The sequence below is a fragment of the Augochlora pura genome, chromosome 9, assembly GCF_028453695.1.
Source record: "Augochlora pura isolate Apur16 chromosome 9, APUR_v2.2.1, whole genome shotgun sequence".
NCBI classification, from domain to species: domain Eukaryota; kingdom Metazoa; phylum Arthropoda; class Insecta; order Hymenoptera; family Halictidae; genus Augochlora; species Augochlora pura.
Genome location: NC_135780.1, coordinates 9562089 through 9582643, shown reverse-complemented (window position 1 = coordinate 9582643; position 20555 = coordinate 9562089). Strand labels below are relative to the sequence as shown.

Sequence of the window (20555 nt, the reverse complement as noted above, 5' to 3'; positions counted from 1 at the left end):
CGCCGATCCCTTAAAGTGTTCTTTGATATTCTTGAGGACCCGGTCCACGTGGAAATTCGTTCTGATCTCCTCGTACCATCCTGATCACCCTCGCCGTCCCCATTGTCTCCGCATTATAGCATTCATTCGTGTCATGGCTTTATATTTAGTTTGACGAGAGTAGCGATCTTAAGTAAGCGATCTTAATTTTAATGTGAGAATTTTTATTTAATATCTTGTAAAAATTATTTTAGCTCTTGTTGTTAATATATAAATTAGTTGTTTAAATATTTAAAGAAAGAGTGTGTTTAATAATATTGTAGAAATATTTGATAGGAATTATTTTAACCCTCGTTGAAGGGATTTTAATTTGAACTCGATTTTAACCCTCATTGGGCAAATGTGTCAGCAAGATTTACTGCTTCCACGGGCTGAAACTACCCCTAAAACTCTGACCGACTTACACTGACTTAGAACAATTAGTTGGCACAGAAGGAATTATGGTAATTGAACTGCGGATCTACGTGCAAGAGGAAAAGTTGTCCAAGTGAATTTTGATGGATGTACATTAGGTTTTTCTTCTTTTACCAATTGCAAGAAATTCGTTTCTAAAGTTCTTTCGTCTTGACAGTTTCGTGTTTCGCTTTCAACAAGTTTTTAAATCTAAATAAAAATAAAAAATATTTTAGAATATGGCAGAAGAATTTTACTGGTATCTCAGAGTCGCCAGTCGAGTGCAAAGGGTTAAAAATAGCGTAACAATATTCCATAAATTCACAAAGTGTACCTAAGAATTATCGAATGAATTCTGCGAACCCTAACCTAGCACAACAATTTTTCCAGAGATCGATGGCCGTCGGATGCTAGCCGCGCGGACACGGTCCGCCAAACAGAAGCCGACAAACAAATACAAACACAGTGGTAATTTATCGGAGAAGGAGGACCCGAGAAGACACGGGCGTTCGCGGCGCAGCATCCCGAAATTAAGGAGCCGTGCGGCGATGAGCCGGCGGAAAGCCGAATTGTTTCATTGATGAGGGAGCATTCAAGGCCGTAGTAGGCACCGAGACCAAAAGTGGGCACACCATGGCAGGGGTTGGTTGGTGGGGGGGTCGGCGGGATGCTACGACGTTTACGAGTCCGCTTGCAACCCTCTTTTGGGCCACGCTGCGCGATGAATGGTATAATCAGTGGTCGCGTGGCACCCCACCGCCCTGGGAGAGAGACCAAGACGATAACGGAAGGTGAGCCGCGTTGAACAGGGACGGCGAACCGATAGAGAAATTCCCCACCCGGTCTCGTGCCTTCGCTATCAGCCGGAACGAGAGAAACGTGGAAAAGTCACTTAACGCGTCTTCCTTTACGTTTCTTCTCTTTAGTCTTTCGTTCTCCTACCAATCTCCGCTCTGTGTTTTTCGGGGGAGGATTCTCGATGTTCCACTATGCCGTGAGTCGACCTATTTGACTTCTGATGCTGCACGTTTAACCTCTTAGCCACGGCAGAATTTTGTTCAAATAAAGTTTTTCGTAACTAAAATACCATTTTCTCTTAATGTATATTTTTTCCATATATATAGTATTAATTACATAGATTCTTTTCTTAATGTATTGTATATACACACTTTCACTTTAATTGTTTACTTTAATAATTAATAAAACAATTGAATAAAGCACTAAGAGTTTAATGAAATTATTGCGATTAATGTTTCTGCTGTATAAATGTGTGTTTAAGTAGCATCGTGTAATCAGGTCTTTTTTATTTTCATTATTATATTTTTGTAATTGATTTTTAAAATCAGTTTTAAAATAAGATTAAAAAGACGAACTCATTTTTATTTATTTATACGTGAATTGGTAAATTTTGAACGTTGCATACGCGTAACTATAATCGCGAACATTAAATTCGTCTTTGAAAAATATTACACACAACGATTACAGTGCACATAATTTTATTTTCACTCTATAAATGGCACTTTTGTCTTCCACAAATATATATAATATAATATATAATAAATATAAGTATTTTAAATGCAACTCGAAAACAGGAATCGACAGTGAATTTTCACTTAATTTACGAGTAGTTCCAAGTTAATTTCAGCTGGTTTACGACTTGACTTAATGTCTAAACAATGTATAAAATACATTAATATTATCATGAACAATTCACCTATTGAACAGTTTAATTTATGTTTGAATAATTTATATGACTTGCACGAATTTCTTATATGCAACGTTACACTTTCTCGTATATTTATAATTATGTATACTTTTCACTTATCCAAACGTATTGGCAGAGTAGGTACGAAATAAATAAAATAAAGAAATTTTGTTATTAATTATCACCTATTATTAACATTTTTCTAGCAACAGTTAAAGAGCTATTAACAGCCCGTACGAGCGGATCAACGATTAATCGGCGAGAAGCATGTCGCGAAAAAGGGCGCGATGTTTGCCGGGCGATATTGACTAATTGAAAGTATCGGCTCACAGATAAGGGTCCCGCATGCGGCGCGACCTAACCCAGACCTTGAAAAGAGACGCGCGCGCGAGCGTCCCCTTTTCTTCTCGCCGATGACTGATAAAAATCATGTTCACGCCCCATGAATAACGGCGACCGTGTAACGAGAGAGAGAGAGAGAGAGAGAGAGAGAGAGAGAGAGAGAGAGAGAGTGAGAGGGAGGGAGGGGGAGCGACGATAAAGGCACGCCGTCAGAATGACAGTCTGAACCGCAGCTACTCGTGCACCGTCGTGCACCGAATTTATGATTGAGTTAATAACAGAACAAATAGCTGATTGGGTTCGATAATCTGCGAGCCCCACGGTCCCACCCTTCTTTCTTCTCTGCCATTGATTCGCTTCCGTCTGTCGCGCAGTCAATTTTCTGCCCCTTTCTAATCTACGGGCTCATCTTATTCAGAACAAATCGATCCGATGGAACAAATGGTTCTATTCGTTGACAACAGTTTGGTGGAAACCGTAGGACAGCGGCTTCACTGTGAAACAGGCAACGTTTAATTCGTTATTCATTTGCTATTGGATTGTAGATTGTATCTGTTTGCAAGAAAATATTTGAATAATTTTATAAAAATTACATTGTGTTATTTTTGAAACGTTAGAGTTATTAAGTTATTTTTCAGTTATTTACATTATGTTATTTTTAAAAATGCTAGGGTTATTAAAAAATGAAACGGTGGATCCTTCTTCAAATAGAAGAGTTTATTATTGTTAGTGAATTAAAAATGAAGGAACAGAATTTCGGCCTAAAATTGTTACATCGAACTTTCTAAAATATGTTTGATATGTTTTATACGATTTGTCATATTTATTTGTTATACAATTGGTCGGACGATATATTATACGATCTATCATACTATTTATCATTAGCTCTATCATACTATTTATCATTAGCTCTATCATACTATATATCATCAGATCTATCATACGACACAATTGATCTACTTTTCTTCTATCGTGCTATTTCACACAAATCGCATCGCGGACTATTATTATTAAATAAAAGTCTCCGACGAAAACCATCGCCGAGGCTCCGATTTTTAAATCGAGTCAGACGTCCGCGTCGTTTGAAAATCGTATTTTTCTTGCATTGTTTCCGTTTTTCCTGCTCCGCGGACACGCGGTTCCACCCTCTCGACGGCGACAAATGGATATATTCCGAAACCGTCCGGAAATTCAATCGCAGGACTCTACACCACAGCCGGCTGCTTTATGAAAGCTGGAATTCGTTGAGATGTCACCACTAACACACAGCTCTCTTGTCTCGTTTTACACCTCCTCGCTTTATCGTCTTATCACTGGAGACGTCTTCAGCCCCGCGTCCCCCCTCCCCCATCTCCCCCTTCGCCTCGCCCCTCGGCCTTCCCTTTCGCCCCCCTTTCCAACGGCCGCTTCTTCCAGCAAGACATTGCCAGGACTGATAACATTTATTTCGAGAAGTGCCCCGCAGCACGTTCTTCTCGTTCGCCGGGCGAACAAAGTGGGGGGAAAAAATGTCTGCGTTCCATCGCGCGGACACAAAGAATACGGGGGCTTCGGAATAAAATATGATCGAGGGCGTTTCTACTTTTTTCCTTTTAGAACGATTACAAACCGTATGCGATTGTTTTAGAAAATGTTTAATTTATACGACCGAGGTTTTGAAGACTCGAATTTTGGACTTCGATTTTTTGGATAAAGTTTCGAATAAAGAAAAATATGTCTCTTTCATTAAACGCATTTTTAGAAAATTCTTCTATGTGCTAACAAATTGTTGATACTTAACCCTTTGCACTCGAAGTCATTTTATCCGTAAATCTGAAATAATTTTCCTGGATCATAGAATTTCTAATCTATGCAACGAAGTTTCTAATTTATGAAACTTTCACGAAATTGATTCTCGTCACCCATAACAACAGTTTCACTACTTAACAATTTTTTAAACCAAAAATTCATTGGTGTAAGAATTATCTTGGGACGTGATGGAATAATTTTAATGTCACCACTCGAACGCAAAGGGTTAACAATTTTCGAATCATGTTTTCAAGAGTAGAAACTAGAATAAATCATTAGGCGATTCGGTAGCTTTGTTAATCTTGTGAATAAAAATTGTCTGCGATTATGGTAAAATATAGAAACCACACAGGTATGTCTGCCTGTCTTTAACGATTATAGTACAACGACGATTCTTCTATTGACATTCTTCCCTCATCTAATCTTATCACTTTCTCATACTACAGCTTTTCGTTGTTGTCATAAATGCATAAAATCCACATTATTATCTATTCCAGAATTCGAAATAAATGAAACTTCTTTTCGCATAGTTAGAAACATAAAGTTAATGATTTAAGGATCCATGAAACGTGAAACAAACTTTCGAATTTAATAAAATGTATATTATTTGAAACTGTTCTTTTTTAATTGTATTATTCTTAGTTTTATTATCTTAACTCTTCCATACAAGACAGGCATTTAGAAACGTGTTTCCAAGTTTGAAAAAATCAATTGTTCATTAAACCTCGAACTGTGAACTATTTTCAAAAATATTGACGACATTTGCAACAATTTCCAAGCTGCACTCATCCATTTTTCGAAACAGAGCTTGGAAAACATTTCTTGCAAGTTTATTAGTTTTGCAGTAATTTATCTCATTTAATTGCCAAAGATTGAGTAATCATATGAACGATTTAAATGCTCTGAATGAAAAACCACCTTGCTAGGGTGAACACTAAAACTACGGTGCTCTAATCGTGACTAACATACATTTCTTTATGACAACAAGATTTGATCTATTTAATAAAATGATCCAAAATTGGTTCTACTTAATTTTGTTCCACGATTTTTATTATTATACGTGCTACATTATCAAAATTCCTATAAAAATTTCTAACAGACTCATATTTATGGTATCAAGAATTTAAAAAAAAAAAAATAAGAAAGAAACCAGTTATTTGAACTGTTTTGGTAATTATAGCGTTAATCGATACTATAGCGTATCGATCTCTCAACTGGATCGCGTCCATCGAGTCCACTTAAATCCGTGGATCGTCCGTGCCGGACGGCATTGTCTGAAGCCATCAATGTCCCGGAAACGGGCTGACCATCGGGCGTCGCGCAAAAAGGTCAGAAAAACGCGATAGTATACGATAATCTGGCTAACAGAGACATACCCGTGGCGCGGACGGGGTGCGCTCCGTTCCGCTTCGTTCCGCTCCCGCGCCGGCGGGTAGGACACGGCAAGGGGGAAGAAGAAGCGTCCGAACAGGACGGACAGAGAAAGAGAACACCTCCACCTGTTGATCCCGGCGGTGATCCTCCGTCCGCCATGTCTGCGAAGGAGCCAATCGTGTGTGCCCGCGAGCCGCGAACCATAGTGGGAGATGAGGAACATTCCTGGTTGGCCGATCCTTGTTTCCACCGCATCCCACGGGCTCCGGCTACACCACGGTTCCCGAATTCCTCTCCCTGGCTCATCCCAGACCCGACGCCGTAGAGGTCCTGGCTGGACCCTTGCCAGTCCTCTCCACGGTATCAATCAAACAGCTTCCACCGCTCGCTGGGTGTCCACCGTTCGCCGACACACGTGGGGCTCGAAACAGTTGACCCGATTCCCCGGGGGGAAGTCGCCGTCGTCGAACAGGTACGCGATCACGGTCTCATGGTACCGGAGAAATCATCTCGGCGAAGGATCCCGTGAGTGGAGGACACACCGTTGGCTGGCGAATCGATCGAGAACGCGAGGAGTGAACCGATCGAGAGAGGGTGTTTGGCGATCGAGGATCCACGGAGGGCCTGGACGATGATCAATGAAAGTTCGAGTTGAAGTTGAAGTTTCGAATCGTACTAGTTAAACTAATCGGGCTGCTGAGAATCGTGTGGTGCTGAGATTGGTGGTTTTCCGGCGGCCACGTGATCCCCGCTGCACGAGGTGCTGGTGCCTTTGACGACAGCCGCCGGTTCTTGGACAATGACGCACGGCGTCCGCGGTAGAAGGAGGGTAGCTCTGTCAGTGAATCCGTGCAAGACTACTTGGAGAACGATCGTCTGAAAGCGGGAATTGAGGAGAACAGAATCACAGAACACGGAATTCGAGCGAAAGAGTTAGAGCCATGTCGTCGAAAACGCTGCACAACGAGCACATCAAGAGGCCGATGAACGCGTTCATGGTGTGGTCACGCGGACAGCGACGGAAAATGGCACAGGAGAACCCGAAGATGCACAACTCCGAGATCTCGAAGAGGCTCGGCGCCGAGTGGAAGCTGCTCAGCGAGAGCGAGAAACGACCGTTCATCGACGAGGCGAAACGGCTCAGGTGAGGCTCCATGATCTAATTAACCCCTTGCACTGTAGCAACGAGTCGCGCTAGTGATAAAGTTCCACGCGAGATCTGCTAAATACGAATATTATTCATTTCATCTGAATCGAAATCGAATTGAATTCTTCTGAGTCGAAACAAAATTAAATTCTTCTAAATCGAAATTAAATTGAATATTTCTAAATCGAAATAAAATTAAATTCTTCTAAATCGAAAACAAATTGTATTCTTCTGTTGTCAAAGTTTAAAAATGGAGTAATTAAAAACAATACAACAAAAATTATCTGGCCGTGTTAAGGATAGTATTGAGGACAAGTGATAATTATCGCAGCGTGAAATGAGTCGTAGTGCAAGGGGTATAACACTCGTATAATAACACTCATTTTGAGAGACAGGACACAATTCTTAGCAAGAGCTTCGTTGCTTCGTTGAAAGACTATATTTGTGTCAATTAAAATAGGCGAAATAAGATCATAGCATGTGGGTAATATTTATTAGAATCTCGATGGTTTTAGGATGTATATTCCAAATTCTGCAGTCCAATCGTTGGATAAAATCACTTTGCATTTATTGTAGAATTCCAACCGTCGCTGTTTTCTCGTTTTAACAAATTGGGATTAACTAAACTTCATCTGCTAATTTTAGCCACGAATAATCATGCTACCTTTTCTCAATATAGAATATTCTAAAACCGCGACGTTTTATTTGTATACTCTTAAATTGACAAATCAATTGATGACTAGTAATATTACAAATTATTAATGGTACAAATTATTAACTATGGATACAAATATTATCTTATATATTAATACAATACAGGCCAGGCTATTTGTACGAAAACATTCGCGTGTAGCCGACATATTTTAAAATTGTTGCGTCGCTTTACAAAAATGCATACGACTTATAAAATATACAGCTTATAAAATATACAATTTATGAAATATACAACTCATAAATAGACAATTAAATTACAACACATACTTTTGTTTCGGTAAAAATGGGTTTCACGCAGATTCAATTACACGAATAAATTTTATGACCAGAATTCTTATTTTAAATTTCGTTTCATCAGTGATAAAAAAAATTAACTATATTTAGCTGTCCACTAATAAACTTCTCCGCTATTCTTCTAGCCAATATACGAAACAATTCCCCAGTTATGGTTCTTCTTTTAAATAAGGCTGCGTGCACGAGGTGCACGCGTTTAAAAATCGCCTCGCGATAACGGAGAAAAAGGTGTAGCAAAGTTTAAAGAATATAAAGGTTTATTGATCGTAAGTTCCAATTATCAGCGCATTCAATCGATTACGATCTTCGCGGCGGCTGCTGAATTGATTCGTCAAAGCCTCGTGTATCGTTAGCGATCGACTCCGCGTTTTTTTTCTCTTTGCTACGCTAATTGCTCTTTAGTCGCGCCGGGCGGTTCGCCCGCGCGGAATTATCGCGTCGGGGCGTATCTGCAATAACCGATCGGGGGGGGAGCACCGAAACGAGAATAAGGGGCGAGGGGGCGACCCCCCTCCGTCAGTTCATAATACGGTACATTGTTGCTGAAGCTAAGGGCCGCGCGCTGCGCTAAGCTAAGGGGTGGAATAGGGCGAAGTAAGTGGTATTTATGGAGGTAGGAGAGGAGAGGAGAGGAGGGGGAGAGGGGGAGAGAGGCGGGGACCAGGCTCTTTATTACGGCCCTGAATATTTAATCATTGTTATGAGTTTATTTAGTCCGGCGAGCGGGGAACAGGTTCAAGAGATTTCAATATTTTTATCGTCTGCTCCCCGGCTTTAATTACCTCGCTCGTTCGCCGAGATTAAATCCCGGCGAATTTCCCGGGACCCGGTTTACCTGCGACTTTCGATCTAGAATTTAATCGTTGCTATTAATCGTTATTCCTCGATCGCGTTCGCTTTGACGGTGATTTTGGGCGCGAAGAAAATAGTTGCTTCGGGACGAAAGTAATGATTGGACTGTGAATTTTATCGCGAGGCAGTGAGATATTAAAAGAATTTAGAGATTCTGTTGTATTATTTACTACTCGTTAGAGAATTAACAACATCTGTGCCGTTTCTGTTTCTTTTAATCGATGCGAGATATTTTTATTTTTCATAAAGATCCGTAAAAGATCGTTCCATAATGGTAAGAGTTGCGTTTAACCCCTTGCACCGCGACTCCTTTCGCGCAGCGTTGATTAGCACAGATTTGTCCTTAATATTTTTAATAACAGGACCAGACAATTTTTGTTTCTTTTATCGTCTTTATGTGCTTTTGTTTCTAGACTCTGATAACAAAAGAATTCAATATTATTTCGATTTAGAAGAAATGAATAATATTCATATTATTTCGATTTAGAAGAAATGAATAATATTCATATTATTTCGATTTAGAAGAAATAAATAATATTCATATTATTTCGATTTAGAAGAAATTAATAATATTCATATTATTTCGATTTAGAAGAAATTAATAATATTCATATTTATTAGACCTTGCATGGCATATTTTTATCACGAGTCTGACTCGTTAATTATAGCGCAAGGGGTAAAAACAATGAACAAATATCGGAATTATGTTTTTAGATTCACAATGAATTGTGAAAGTGGATAAATTGATTTCCATCGATGCAATTCGCACGGGACAAGTATTATTAACAATATAGTGTTGATGCAAATTATATTCGCTTCTTCGTGTATTTTATAAACGAGTCTTGTCTTTTATTACAATCAAAACCTGCCGGAAGCATTATTCAGCCAATAATCACTTTTCGACTGAAACAAATATGGACGCGACAATACGACTTCACCTATTATTATTAATATTATCTCCGAACTATGCACATTAACTCCGCGTAACTCAAAATAGCCTTACTAGCCCGTTAATAAAGAATAACAATAATTCTCGATAAAATTCATAGCAAAAAGATATTATTTACAACAGCAGTGCTCGCGTAAATCACATTTGTGTAATTCACAAACGATTCCTGTATTTCCTTGAATTAACCATTCGAAAAAAAGCACTTAGAAATTCGAACGGCCGTCTGGAAGTTCGTGCCGAGTCTCGGCTGCGCTAATGCAGTTCGCGTTTAAGGATTAAGGAACGGGGATGAAAAGCGAAACGGTGAAATTAAAGGATCGCGGGGCGTGGAAGGGGTCGAGAAACGGGACGACAAAAATGGGAAAGGAGAAGCGCAAGGGCGGCGGGAAGTGAGCTTTAATTGAAAAGTACGACGACGGGATGACCGACTCCCGCGTGGGGCGCCTCGTCGCGATTTCCGAAAGCGGAAAAAAGAAAATGGCCGGTTATAGGCAATTGATGGGAAAGCGGCCAGGTGATTCGCGGTATAAACTCGCGGCGGAATCAGCCGCGACGATGGCCGCTCGTAAAATAAATAATGGAATAATAAAGTCGTTTCTTCGGGGGGTGGGGAACGCGTCACCGTCGATTCGCTTTCAATTGCCAAGTGCCGCGTTTCACCGGGCACCCCGTTCGTTTTCTCCCTCCCTCTCCCTCCCCCTCCTTCTCCTCCCTCCTACACCCCTTTCGAAAAGTAAAAAAATCAATCGATTTGGCTCTCGGGCCGGTTTCTATCGCTGGTTCAATGTAACGTCGAATCCGCTTTCCCCTCGATGACCGTGAACGATCTGTAAAACAAAAAAGAAAAGAAAATTGCCTGTCGTCGATAGTGTCGCTCCGCGCCGGTTAACTATACTACGGTTCTTTCATCGTCTCGCTTCTCTTTTTTTTGTTTGTTCCCTTTTTTAGTATTTTTCAAACGATCCGCACCTCGTGTCCGAAATCCTTGCGCACCTTTGAACTGTATCTTTTTTTCTCTCTCTCTCTCTCTCTCTCTCTCTCTCTCTCTCTCTCCCATTGTTGCACGCGCGGCATTGTCGCGCGTAAATTGAAGCGCAGAAGTCAATGGCGTATCGCGGATCATCAAATACGACAATGACGATGATATTTAATGACGATGCGGGGCTGATATATTTTTTCGAATAAGCGATCGAGTCAGTGCAAAGCGATGCCAGAAATATTTTATGGGTAATAGATATGAATATGTTATTTATTATTTGTTCGCGAAGGTTTTCTCTCGAAAAGCATACGATTTAATATAATTGAGTAAAGTTTATAAGTCTATCTAGGATTGAAAAAAAGATTCTGATCAGCGGGTGAAATAATTAAAATAGTTTAGAACCGAGAAGAATATTACTAAACCTATTTCTTTAACAATATGAAAATTCTATATTTAAAGACATATTTTCTTCCTTTATCGTTGTACGTAAAACTACCCTTTGTAGACGTAGCCCTTCGATTATAAATTAAGTTCTCCCACTACAATTGTCTACAACACTACCACCACAGACGAAATAATTCTTCCATTGTAGAAATAATTATTTTCATAATAATTACCTACAAAACTTGCCCTTTAAAAAAAGGAATTCTTTAATAACACAGTGAAGCATATCAAACAGTGTAAAAATCAAAAACGTCTAATAAGAGCACGACATAAACACTCGTTAACAATTTAAAACAACCCCTATCAATTCAACGCATTCAGAACCCTCGCAAACAACGCGGGAACAAAGATACACCCCTGCCTCAAAACCATTTATCTAGGCCACAGAGAATTACACCCTGGAACACCAGGGAATCCTTCGCATCGAAGACATCGCATTTTTCTCAGCAGCTCTTTTCGGAAACAAAGCGACAGCCACCTGGCACAGCGACCGTTTTTTTCGAAATATTTATAAGAACGTATCCGAGCGAGCAGGGGTGGTTGGACCTCGGCGAGCCCCGGAAGAAGGGGCGAGTTTTCAGCGGGAGGAAAATTTCGGACGGACAGAGAGAGAGAGAGAGAGAGAGAGAGAGAGAGAGAGAGAAAGAGAGGGAGACGCGTAACAGCGAATCCGCTTTTCTGGCGGATGGCAGCGTCGGCTGACGACTTTGGTAACGGCGTCGGCCGCGCGGGAATCCCGGCGAACGTCGGAGGGGCGCGTTGACGCGGACGCTCGTAAAATAAAGAGGCGAAGGGCCCCGATAAAAGTCGTTCCCCCGGAGCCTTGTACCCGGTAGGTGCCGGGCTCCCCCCGTAGCCGAGCCGTCACTGGCCCGACGTAATCTGTCCGTTCGTTCACGGCGACTCACAATGTGGCCCCCGAGATAACAAATAAAGCCCCATTGTCGCAATTGTGTGGATTTAAAAGGATTTGCGCGCTCCTCTGCTGGCCCCTACCCTTACACACCCCCGTCGCCCCGTCTCGCAGCCTCGTTCACCCTCACGGCCGCTGCTCGTTGGCTGTGCCGCTGCCGCTGCCGCTGCCACTGCTGCTGCCTGTCCGATGATTCCCTCCTCCGACCCTCTTTTCGCCGGCTTCTGCTACCCCGTTGTCTCCTCCCGTTCTCCTAGTTCTCTCGTTCTCGTTCTCGTTTTCGTTCGACGGAGGGAAACCCGCTCGGGAAGGGGGAAGAGGGAGACCGGGAGAATTAAAACGGTGTCGCGGAAATGGAGGAACCCTGCGCGATTCGCCGCCGCGACGGGGGTTGCTTCTTGCGCGCGGAGTGACAACAAAGATTGCCGGTGTTCTCGAGACGCCCAATTTTTCACTGTATTCTTCGGGGGGTGGAGATATTAATGCTCTTTTCGATTAGCTGTTTGCAATTGTTTTACATGCTATTTTAGAATTAATTAGACAGAATTAATCACCCTGCAGTACGATGTTTCTCGCAGCACCATTAAGCAGCGCTTCTTTGATCTTAACACATTATACGGACAAGTATTGGTACCTTTAAATTTAATCTCTTTTAATTTCAATTTTAATTCTTTCAGCGTGAAAATCCTTGCTGCACACTTGTTATAAAAATATTAGTTTGAAAAATATTAAATACTCTTCAAAGTGTACATTTTAGGCGTAATAGTACAGCTTTTTCTATGCGCTGGATATGACGTGCGAATAATTTCCCTAATTGAATAAGAGAATTTCGTATTTTCAAATTATAAATTGTCCACGTTGTTTGTAAGAAACTTACGTTACATGAAAATGGTTTCCCCCTTTAATAACACTAATAAGTTGAAAATAACGTACTAATATCCTCAAGTTATTTTAATGTTCTCAGAGTTTTGTATTTCACCAATTAATTATTCCAATTTAATTCCTAGTACACTCTAGTGAATTGTAGTAAATTCTAATAAATTGTATTCAATTCCAGTAAATTGTAATAAATCCTAATAAATTGTAGTAAATTCCAGTAAATTGTAGTAAATTTTAATAAATCGTAGTAAGTTCTAATAAATTGTAGTAAATTCCAGTAAATTGTATTCAATTTCAGTAAATTGTAGTAAATTCTAATAAATTGTATTCAATTCCAGTAAATTGTAATAAATCCTAATAAATTGTAGTAAATTCCAGTAAATTGTAGTAAATTTTAATAAATCGTAGTAAGTTCTAATAAATTGTAGTAAATTCCAGTAAATTGTAATCAATTCCAGTAAATTGTAGTAAATTCTAATAAATTGTATTCAATTCCAGTAAATTGTAATAAATCCTAATAAACTGTAGTAAATTCCAGTAAATTGTAGTAAATTTCAATAAACAGCAATAAATTCTAATAAATTGTATTCAATTCTAATAGATTCCATTAACTTTGCACTATATTCCACTCGAGATCTTCATCTCGATTTTAAGTCGTTATTACGCGAGGAGGAGTTACCATAATATGAACAACGTATCGCGAAAATTTTACCTGATATTTGGATAGACAGGTGGAATAACGCGATGATCGGCGGAACGTCTCGTTGCCAGGTAGCCCCGTCGTTGGTCGGACCGCGAAAGTTCACCGTGGTGGGATCGCGAAAGTCCGCCCGCCCGGTCGTTGCGGCACAATGACATTTATGACGAATCGTTACACTAATGACATTCGCGGAGCACCGGCGGACAATCGTGACTAATTGTTATTGTTTCTTGTTGCGGGGGCCGCGAGCGCAGCTACCGCGCGGCTTATGTCCACCGATATGATATAACGCGTTGTTTATCGCGCGGTTGGAAGTGGTGGATGCTGGGAACGGTGGTTGCCGCGGCGGCAACGCTGCCGTTCGTGGTGACGGGGGTGGGTGTTTGATAGAGAGAGAGAGAGAGAGAGAGAGAGCAAGAGAGAGAGAGAGAGGGACAGGGCTCCCAGCGAATTGTAAAGATTACGCCCGATGTTTATGCATTTATGCTGAATTATTGTCGGCGGGACTTTACCGATGTTTATGCTGATTTACGCTTTGTGCTATCTGCCGGGACACATTGTCCCGGAATTATTATTCCGCTGCGTCACTCTCGCCCCGCGAGAAACCCAAATTTCGGATTTCGTTCGCCGGTCGGAAAATTTTGACTACAGCCTACCACCCCCCGCTCCGTCACCGCAATTCCAACCTGGCGAAATCACTGAACGCTCGTTCGATTCGATTGACATTTTTCTACAAATATTCATACGGGAATCCTCGCATTTGTTTAACACGTTCGCCGGGATTTTTAGCCGATTTCCTAACATCTGCAAACCTCTTCGCTACTCAAACCGAGAAGTTTGTTGCATCGGCTGTAATAATCTTCGTTGGATTCCTTTACGAATCGCGAGCGTATGTTGTATAGCAAAGTGTATATTTTGTGGTAATAATAGGTGTAAATAATATCGTTGTAACAATGGGTGTAAATAATATTATTATAACAATAGGTGTCTCGTTCCTTACCATCGAGCACTGACCGAAATTTGACGCGCAGTTAATTCTATTTCGAATTTCTATGACTGCCCACTTCCGGTAGACGTTAACAGAGGGAATATTCTATATACTCGAGCGTTCGTGGTACAATGAGAACGATGCAGCGAGTCCGTACTTATAACGCGACATGACATCATGCATATTCAATGAAGCTTTATACGCTTAACAAAATTGTTCACGATTTATGCGCGGTCTTCCGATTTACCCGAAATCAACATTGCCGGAATCGCAACTGGGAGCTTGCGCTTTTGTCGACAACAAAAATTCCGTCCAACAAGAGTCCACCTGGGTGAAACAATCTAACGCGATCGTCGCGGTAAAGACGTTGATAATAATTTTCATTGTTGAAACGATGTTGAAAAGGGTCGCGAACAATTGCATTTATCCCTTGCACTATCGCTCCTTTCATGCATTGCAACAATTTTTGTTTCCTGTATTGTCTTTACTTACCTTCGTTTCTACACTTTGATAACGTAAGAATTTATTTTTATTTAAAATGCAGAAGAAATTAATAATATTCATATTTAGTAGAGCTTGTATAAAATCTTCGCCACGAGTCTGACTAGTTATTACAGTGCAAAAAGGGTTAAATGAAACATATAAAGGAGTCCGACAGAATTAACTATTTATGATCGTTGTGTGCCACCCATGATGTTCTTATTTATAGTCATTATAGTACATATTTATGTCAGCGAATTTCTCCATTTTATAGGTTATGTAATTTCCATGTGATCAGAAATATAATATTCATCGGCGATGGTGGATTCCTTGAGAAGACAGATTAGATTAAATTGTATAAACAACATATACAATGACATATAAGTCTTATTTATTATTTATATTATATTATTTGTTATTTATATATCATTGGACACATCGCGTAAATATGTGTATAATACTGTGATTTGTTTCTGCTCGAAATAATTCGTGTGTAGCCCATTGTAGAGTGGTTTCCGGGCGGGTACCCCGCGAGGCGAGTAGGAAAAAGAGTTCCCGGGCGTGTCTCTCCCTCTCTCTCTCGCTCTCTCCCGCTTTCTTTTATCTACGCGAGGCGAAGCATAAATAAGGACTGCGTTTGTGCGCCTCTTGGATACATAATGGAGTATTATGTGACGGAGATACCACGCGGCTCTGACTCTTCCCCCCTTCGTCTCGCTCTTTCAGCAGCCCGGCGCGCAGCCCCCCAGCCCGGGGTGTGTGTGTACAAGATATTTACTACAAATACCCATGGTGTGGCCCCGTATCGTGTTCTAGCACCATGATAATACGTCCCTTTGTACGGATAACGGTGTCGAGAGCAAAGTTTACTGAATTCTGAAGTGTCTCGTCGCGAGATTCTTCGCGTGATAACGCGCGCCCCTGGATTATCGAAGGTAGATTACCGCGCTCCATTCATTGTCTAAGGATAAAAAGGAAGAAGACGCTTCTCCCCTCCCCCCATGTACGGTCTTGCCCTGTGCAACCGACGTTTCGTTCCATCGGGCCGAGGCACAGCCGGAAATTCTCGTTCGTTCTCTTCACTTGTTGATGCCGGACGAATAATTTTCGAATTAATGGTTATTTATTAGGCACTTCATGAGCGAGGCATTGTCGGCGATTAAACGGTGCTTGGATTATGCTCGTGACCCCTCGCGAAAACTACCGCCGCGCGCCCCGTCGCGAAACTACTCGATTAGAGGGCCGCCCCTGTTACGTTCGAGCGCAAACTACCCTTCCGACGATCCCGCGATTCGTGGCAACGAGGGATGAAATTGTCGGGCGAGAAATTAAAATAACATTACCCACGGACGTGCCAATTGTTTGCCAATGGAGGTTGCAAATATTTTCCTTTTCATATTTATCACAATCTATGAATAAATAGCTTTATAGAGAACGATTCAATGAAATATTCTCATGGATCTTTTTCTGTTGAGTACTTTGGAAACCGTCCGTGAACATGGAAATAATTTATGATGGTCTGAATAGTTTTAGTTAACCAAACAATAGTTTACTACTGTTGAATCATTGACGTATGAATTAAATGAGACGCGCAAGTGTTCTCCGTCAGACTTAAATGATAAGTTACCTTGAAAAGTAAACGGTACCTTGGACCATATCATTTAATTCGTATATAAATAGATTAACAATAGTAATGCCGATTCAAGATAGACATACATATTGAAAAATTGATAACGGTGATACTATTCAGAAAAATTTTATAACGAAGCGTGGAATATCACAAGAGAACTTCGCAGTACGCTGTCCATGAGAAAATATACAAAAATAAATCCTGATCAATAAATCAGTAGCTCCGAATCGACTTCAACTGAACCGCCTACGAGTTGAACATCGACTGAACAGCAACAACGTTTTGGTTTCAGAGCCCTCCACATGAAGGAGCACCCAGACTACAAGTACCGTCCCCGCCGGAAACCGAAGTCGCTGGTGAAGAAGGAGAACAAATTCGGTTTCTCGATATCGCCGCTGATGTCGTCGGGTGAGACCCTGAGCAACATATCGAGGGGGCTGTTGCCGCCGCTGGCGCCGCCCTCGCATCACACGCTGATGAGCCACGAGGACCTGAAGATCCCCCGGTTCTTCCCGCCGTTCCCGTATCCGCTGTACCCGATCCAGCACAAGCTCGGCGAGGAGTTCAACGGCGGCAAATTGGCAGCAGACTTGGCGTTCCAAGCCCTGTACGGCGGCAGCACGTTCTACTCGAGCCACCAGACGATGTCCTGGCCGAGTCTATCGACGGCGGCATGCCTGCAGCCGAACTGCGGCTGCCCGAGTCCGCCGAAAGACCCGAAGCGATCGTACCTGCCGACCAAGATCGAGGAGAGACCGTTCCCGAGCCCCGGCAAGCCGGAAGAGGACAGCTTCCCGTCGGACAGAGACTCGAGCAGAGAGGACTCGCGGTACCGGAAGACGGAGGAGGGCAGCTTCTCGCCGTCGGTGGACAGGCATCAGGAGGACAGGTCCCAGGACGATCGTTTCTCCTCGTCGTCCTCCTCCTCGCCCACCGAGCAAACGGAGAAGGTCGGCCACGGTGTCCCACCGACCAGTTTGTCCACGTCGACCAAGGTCGAGAACTCGTTCTCCGTTCAGAACCTGACGTCGTCCAGCTCGAACTTGGGCGCGCATCGCGGCCACGTCATATGAAGGCCGCTCCCGGTTCTCCCGGACTTCAACTTCCGGGGGAACCTGGTACCACCTGGATGGCCGACCACGGACTGGTGGAGGGTGCCGCCGATGCTCTCGCCGATCCCGCAGGCCACCGTCACGAACATCAGCGCGCCGAAAGAGGACGAGGTGCAGTTCCAGCAGGAGGGGCAGCAGAGGAGCTCCGTGATGGCCAGGTCGAGGACCATTCACATCGCCAATGTACAGTGATTCCTGACGGCGAGGAGAATGGACGGAGGGTACGATCATGACGGAGGAACATCGACCGCGACGGATACAGAGTGCAATGAACGTGGGAGTACCGCATCGAACGAGATTTCTTGTGTTCTGTGAATAGCATGGTGGCACTTCGACTCGAACTGTTCGCTGTTGGAAGACTCGATGACGAGATATTAGAACTAGAGCGAGGGACAGTCGAGTGCGAGGACCAGGGTCCGGACGACACCTTCTAAGAACCTGTTGCGTTTTGTGATAATTCGAAGGTCGTCTTTTCTACGATAAACGCGACGAACTCCGGAAATCGGGGACGCCGAGGTCCGTCAGCCGTTCGTCCGGAGGTCGCGGTTTTTCGAGAGAAACGCGTTCATCTACCCCCTTCGTTCGTCGGATCCGGGTAAATGTGGGGGACTTCGGCGAAAAGGGACCGGAGGGGTCCGCGCGTTGCATTCGCAAAGAATTCGTTATGCGAACGGTCGCCGTCGCCGGGATAGGAGAGCCGAATCGATAACTCGCCACGGCCGAAATCCCACAAAGAGAGGCGAAAGGGTCTTTTCTGGTAAAGCGTGTACACAGAGAGGCGGCGCAGGATGCCAGAAGAGTCCAATTTTGATGAGATAACCAACCCTCTCGTGGCACATATTACCGCACACGCGAGCCAAAGCGGGTGAGGGCCGACGGCGCAGAGGCGCACACCCAACGTGTACCCAGCCGGGGGACACATAGACGGGGCCGCGCGCCGCCCGCGCCCACATGCACGGAGATAGAAAGAGCGGGCTCGTAACGCGGGAGGAGAAAAAAAACCTCTTCGGGAGCGGAGGCAAATCTCTTCTTTGGTACCCGGCCATGCGAAATAAGCCAAACATTCTGAATGCTAACGTAGATGCGACAGCGGACCTGTGTACGCGTTCCGAGTCCACCCCCCTCGCGGCCGAACCCCCCCGCGCGAGCGCGAGATGATTTCATTGCGTCGCGGTGGCCGGCGTTGCGCATCGATACTGCAACTCGCCAATATTTCCTCTTTCTTTGGGCGCACCCCCCTTACTCGGACGCGAGTTCCCCTCGTTTCTCTTCGCGCCGTTTCTCTACGCCTGTAATTGCTTGCGCGACGACCGCGGGGGATCCGCTCGCGCGAGGTTGCGTTATCCCGGTGCGCCGCAACCCTCGGATGGAAGGTCCATTTTGGCTCAGAGTTGCAAGTACTACGTCTAAATCGGCTGTTTTTATCGGCTCAAGTAAAAGAATTTACTTGTGCTCTCGATGTTTACAGGTTCGAAAATTAACACATTAAAGGCGGGGGATCTTGACTCGTTTTTCGTCCTAGAGCGGGCGTTATTTTGTATAATCATAAAAAATTTAGTCTTACAAAAGCTTATTTAAACTCTTGAAACTACAAGAAATATTAAAAAGGAACTAGAAACTAATAAGTCGTATTACTACGACTCCCGCCTTTAAGCTACAGTCGAGATAAATCCTAGTACTACGACTCCCGTCTTTAATGTGTTAATAGTGATGATTTTAATGGACCTAGCCGTGGCGATTGTATCTACTTGCATATGTCCGCCGTCCAAGGGTTAACTTGGAAATATACAGGGTGTCCCGGAATTCGTAGTACAAACGGGCAGGGGGTGATTCTACGTAAAAAGAGAAGAAAATATTTTGGTATAAAATTGTTTCATCTGGAGCTCCGTTTTCGTGATAATCGTCTTCAAAGTACGTTTAATACAATTTGCTTGTCGCGTACTTCACTGCTCCGCTTGTCTCTGTCCGGGACAGTGTTTAAAAACAGTGATAATTGTGCGAGGAAGTTACGAATTTTTTAAATAACAATTATTCCCGTTGGATCGGCCGCGACGGTAAGATAAGTTTGCCACCAAGATCTCCGGACCTCACGCTTTTAGATTTTCATTTATTCATTCAAAGAACAAGTTTATAGCATGAACGATATTTCAAATGTTTCACATTTGAAACATAAGATTACTCAGGCATTCGAAAAATTCAAAAGCGATGACAACTTACAATCTGTCCGCATGTCATTAATTCATCGAGCAAACTTATGTATGCAGCAAAAAGAAGGACATTTTCAACAATTATTCTAGCATTGTAATAGTAAGTAGTAAAAAGAATAAAAAATGAGTAATCAGTTGACACACTTTGTATTGCTTCAACCGCAGAATTATCACTGTGAATTTTGAAGTCGATTATCACGAAAACGGAGCTACGGATGAAAAAATGTTATACCAAAATATTTTCTTCTATTTTGATGTAGAATCACCCCCTGCCCGTTTGTACTATAATTCCGGGACACCCTGTATTAATGCCATGTCACGTGAAATTATGCGGCACTCAAACGCTGCGAGCCGGTTTAGTTTTCTCAGATTATTGCGAAAGTAATTTCGAACTTTCTGTGAGCTATTTGGAAAAGCGAAATTATTTTTGCAACAACCTAATGTTATTTTAAATCTGTTGAAAACAGATCCCCGTCTCTTCATGTTGATTATATATTGTCATGCAGGGACACGGATTTTATCCCTATGATTTCACGCGATTTTAAATCGTTTCGCATGATTCCACGTTGCGTGACATTAGTATGTTTCCACATTTAAAGCCGCGCACTACGATCTCGTCCACAACC

At 42.7% G+C, this 20555-nt stretch overlaps 1 protein-coding gene across 1 annotated transcript; it reads left to right on the top strand.

Annotated features, from left to right (window-relative positions):
• The first annotated feature begins 6582 nt into the window (after positions 1-6582).
• Positions 6583-17685, top strand: LOC144475041 (uncharacterized). The gene is made up of 2 exons (XM_078190563.1): positions 6583-6785; positions 16903-17685. Exons 1-2 carry the CDS (start codon positions 6583-6585, stop codon positions 17681-17683), a joined length of 984 nt encoding a protein of 327 aa, XP_078046689.1. The 3' UTR covers positions 17684-17685.
• Positions 17686-20555: the final 2870 nt, after the last annotated feature.

Coding starts and splice junctions, on each gene's coding strand:
- LOC144475041 (XM_078190563.1), top strand. CDS start 6,583: ATGTCGTCGAAAACGCTGCACAACGAGCACATCAAGAGGCCGATGAAC. Junction 6,786..16,902: donor GACGAGGCGAAACGGCTCAG/GTGAGGCTCCAT, acceptor TTTTGGTTTCAG/AGCCCTCCACATGAAGGAGC.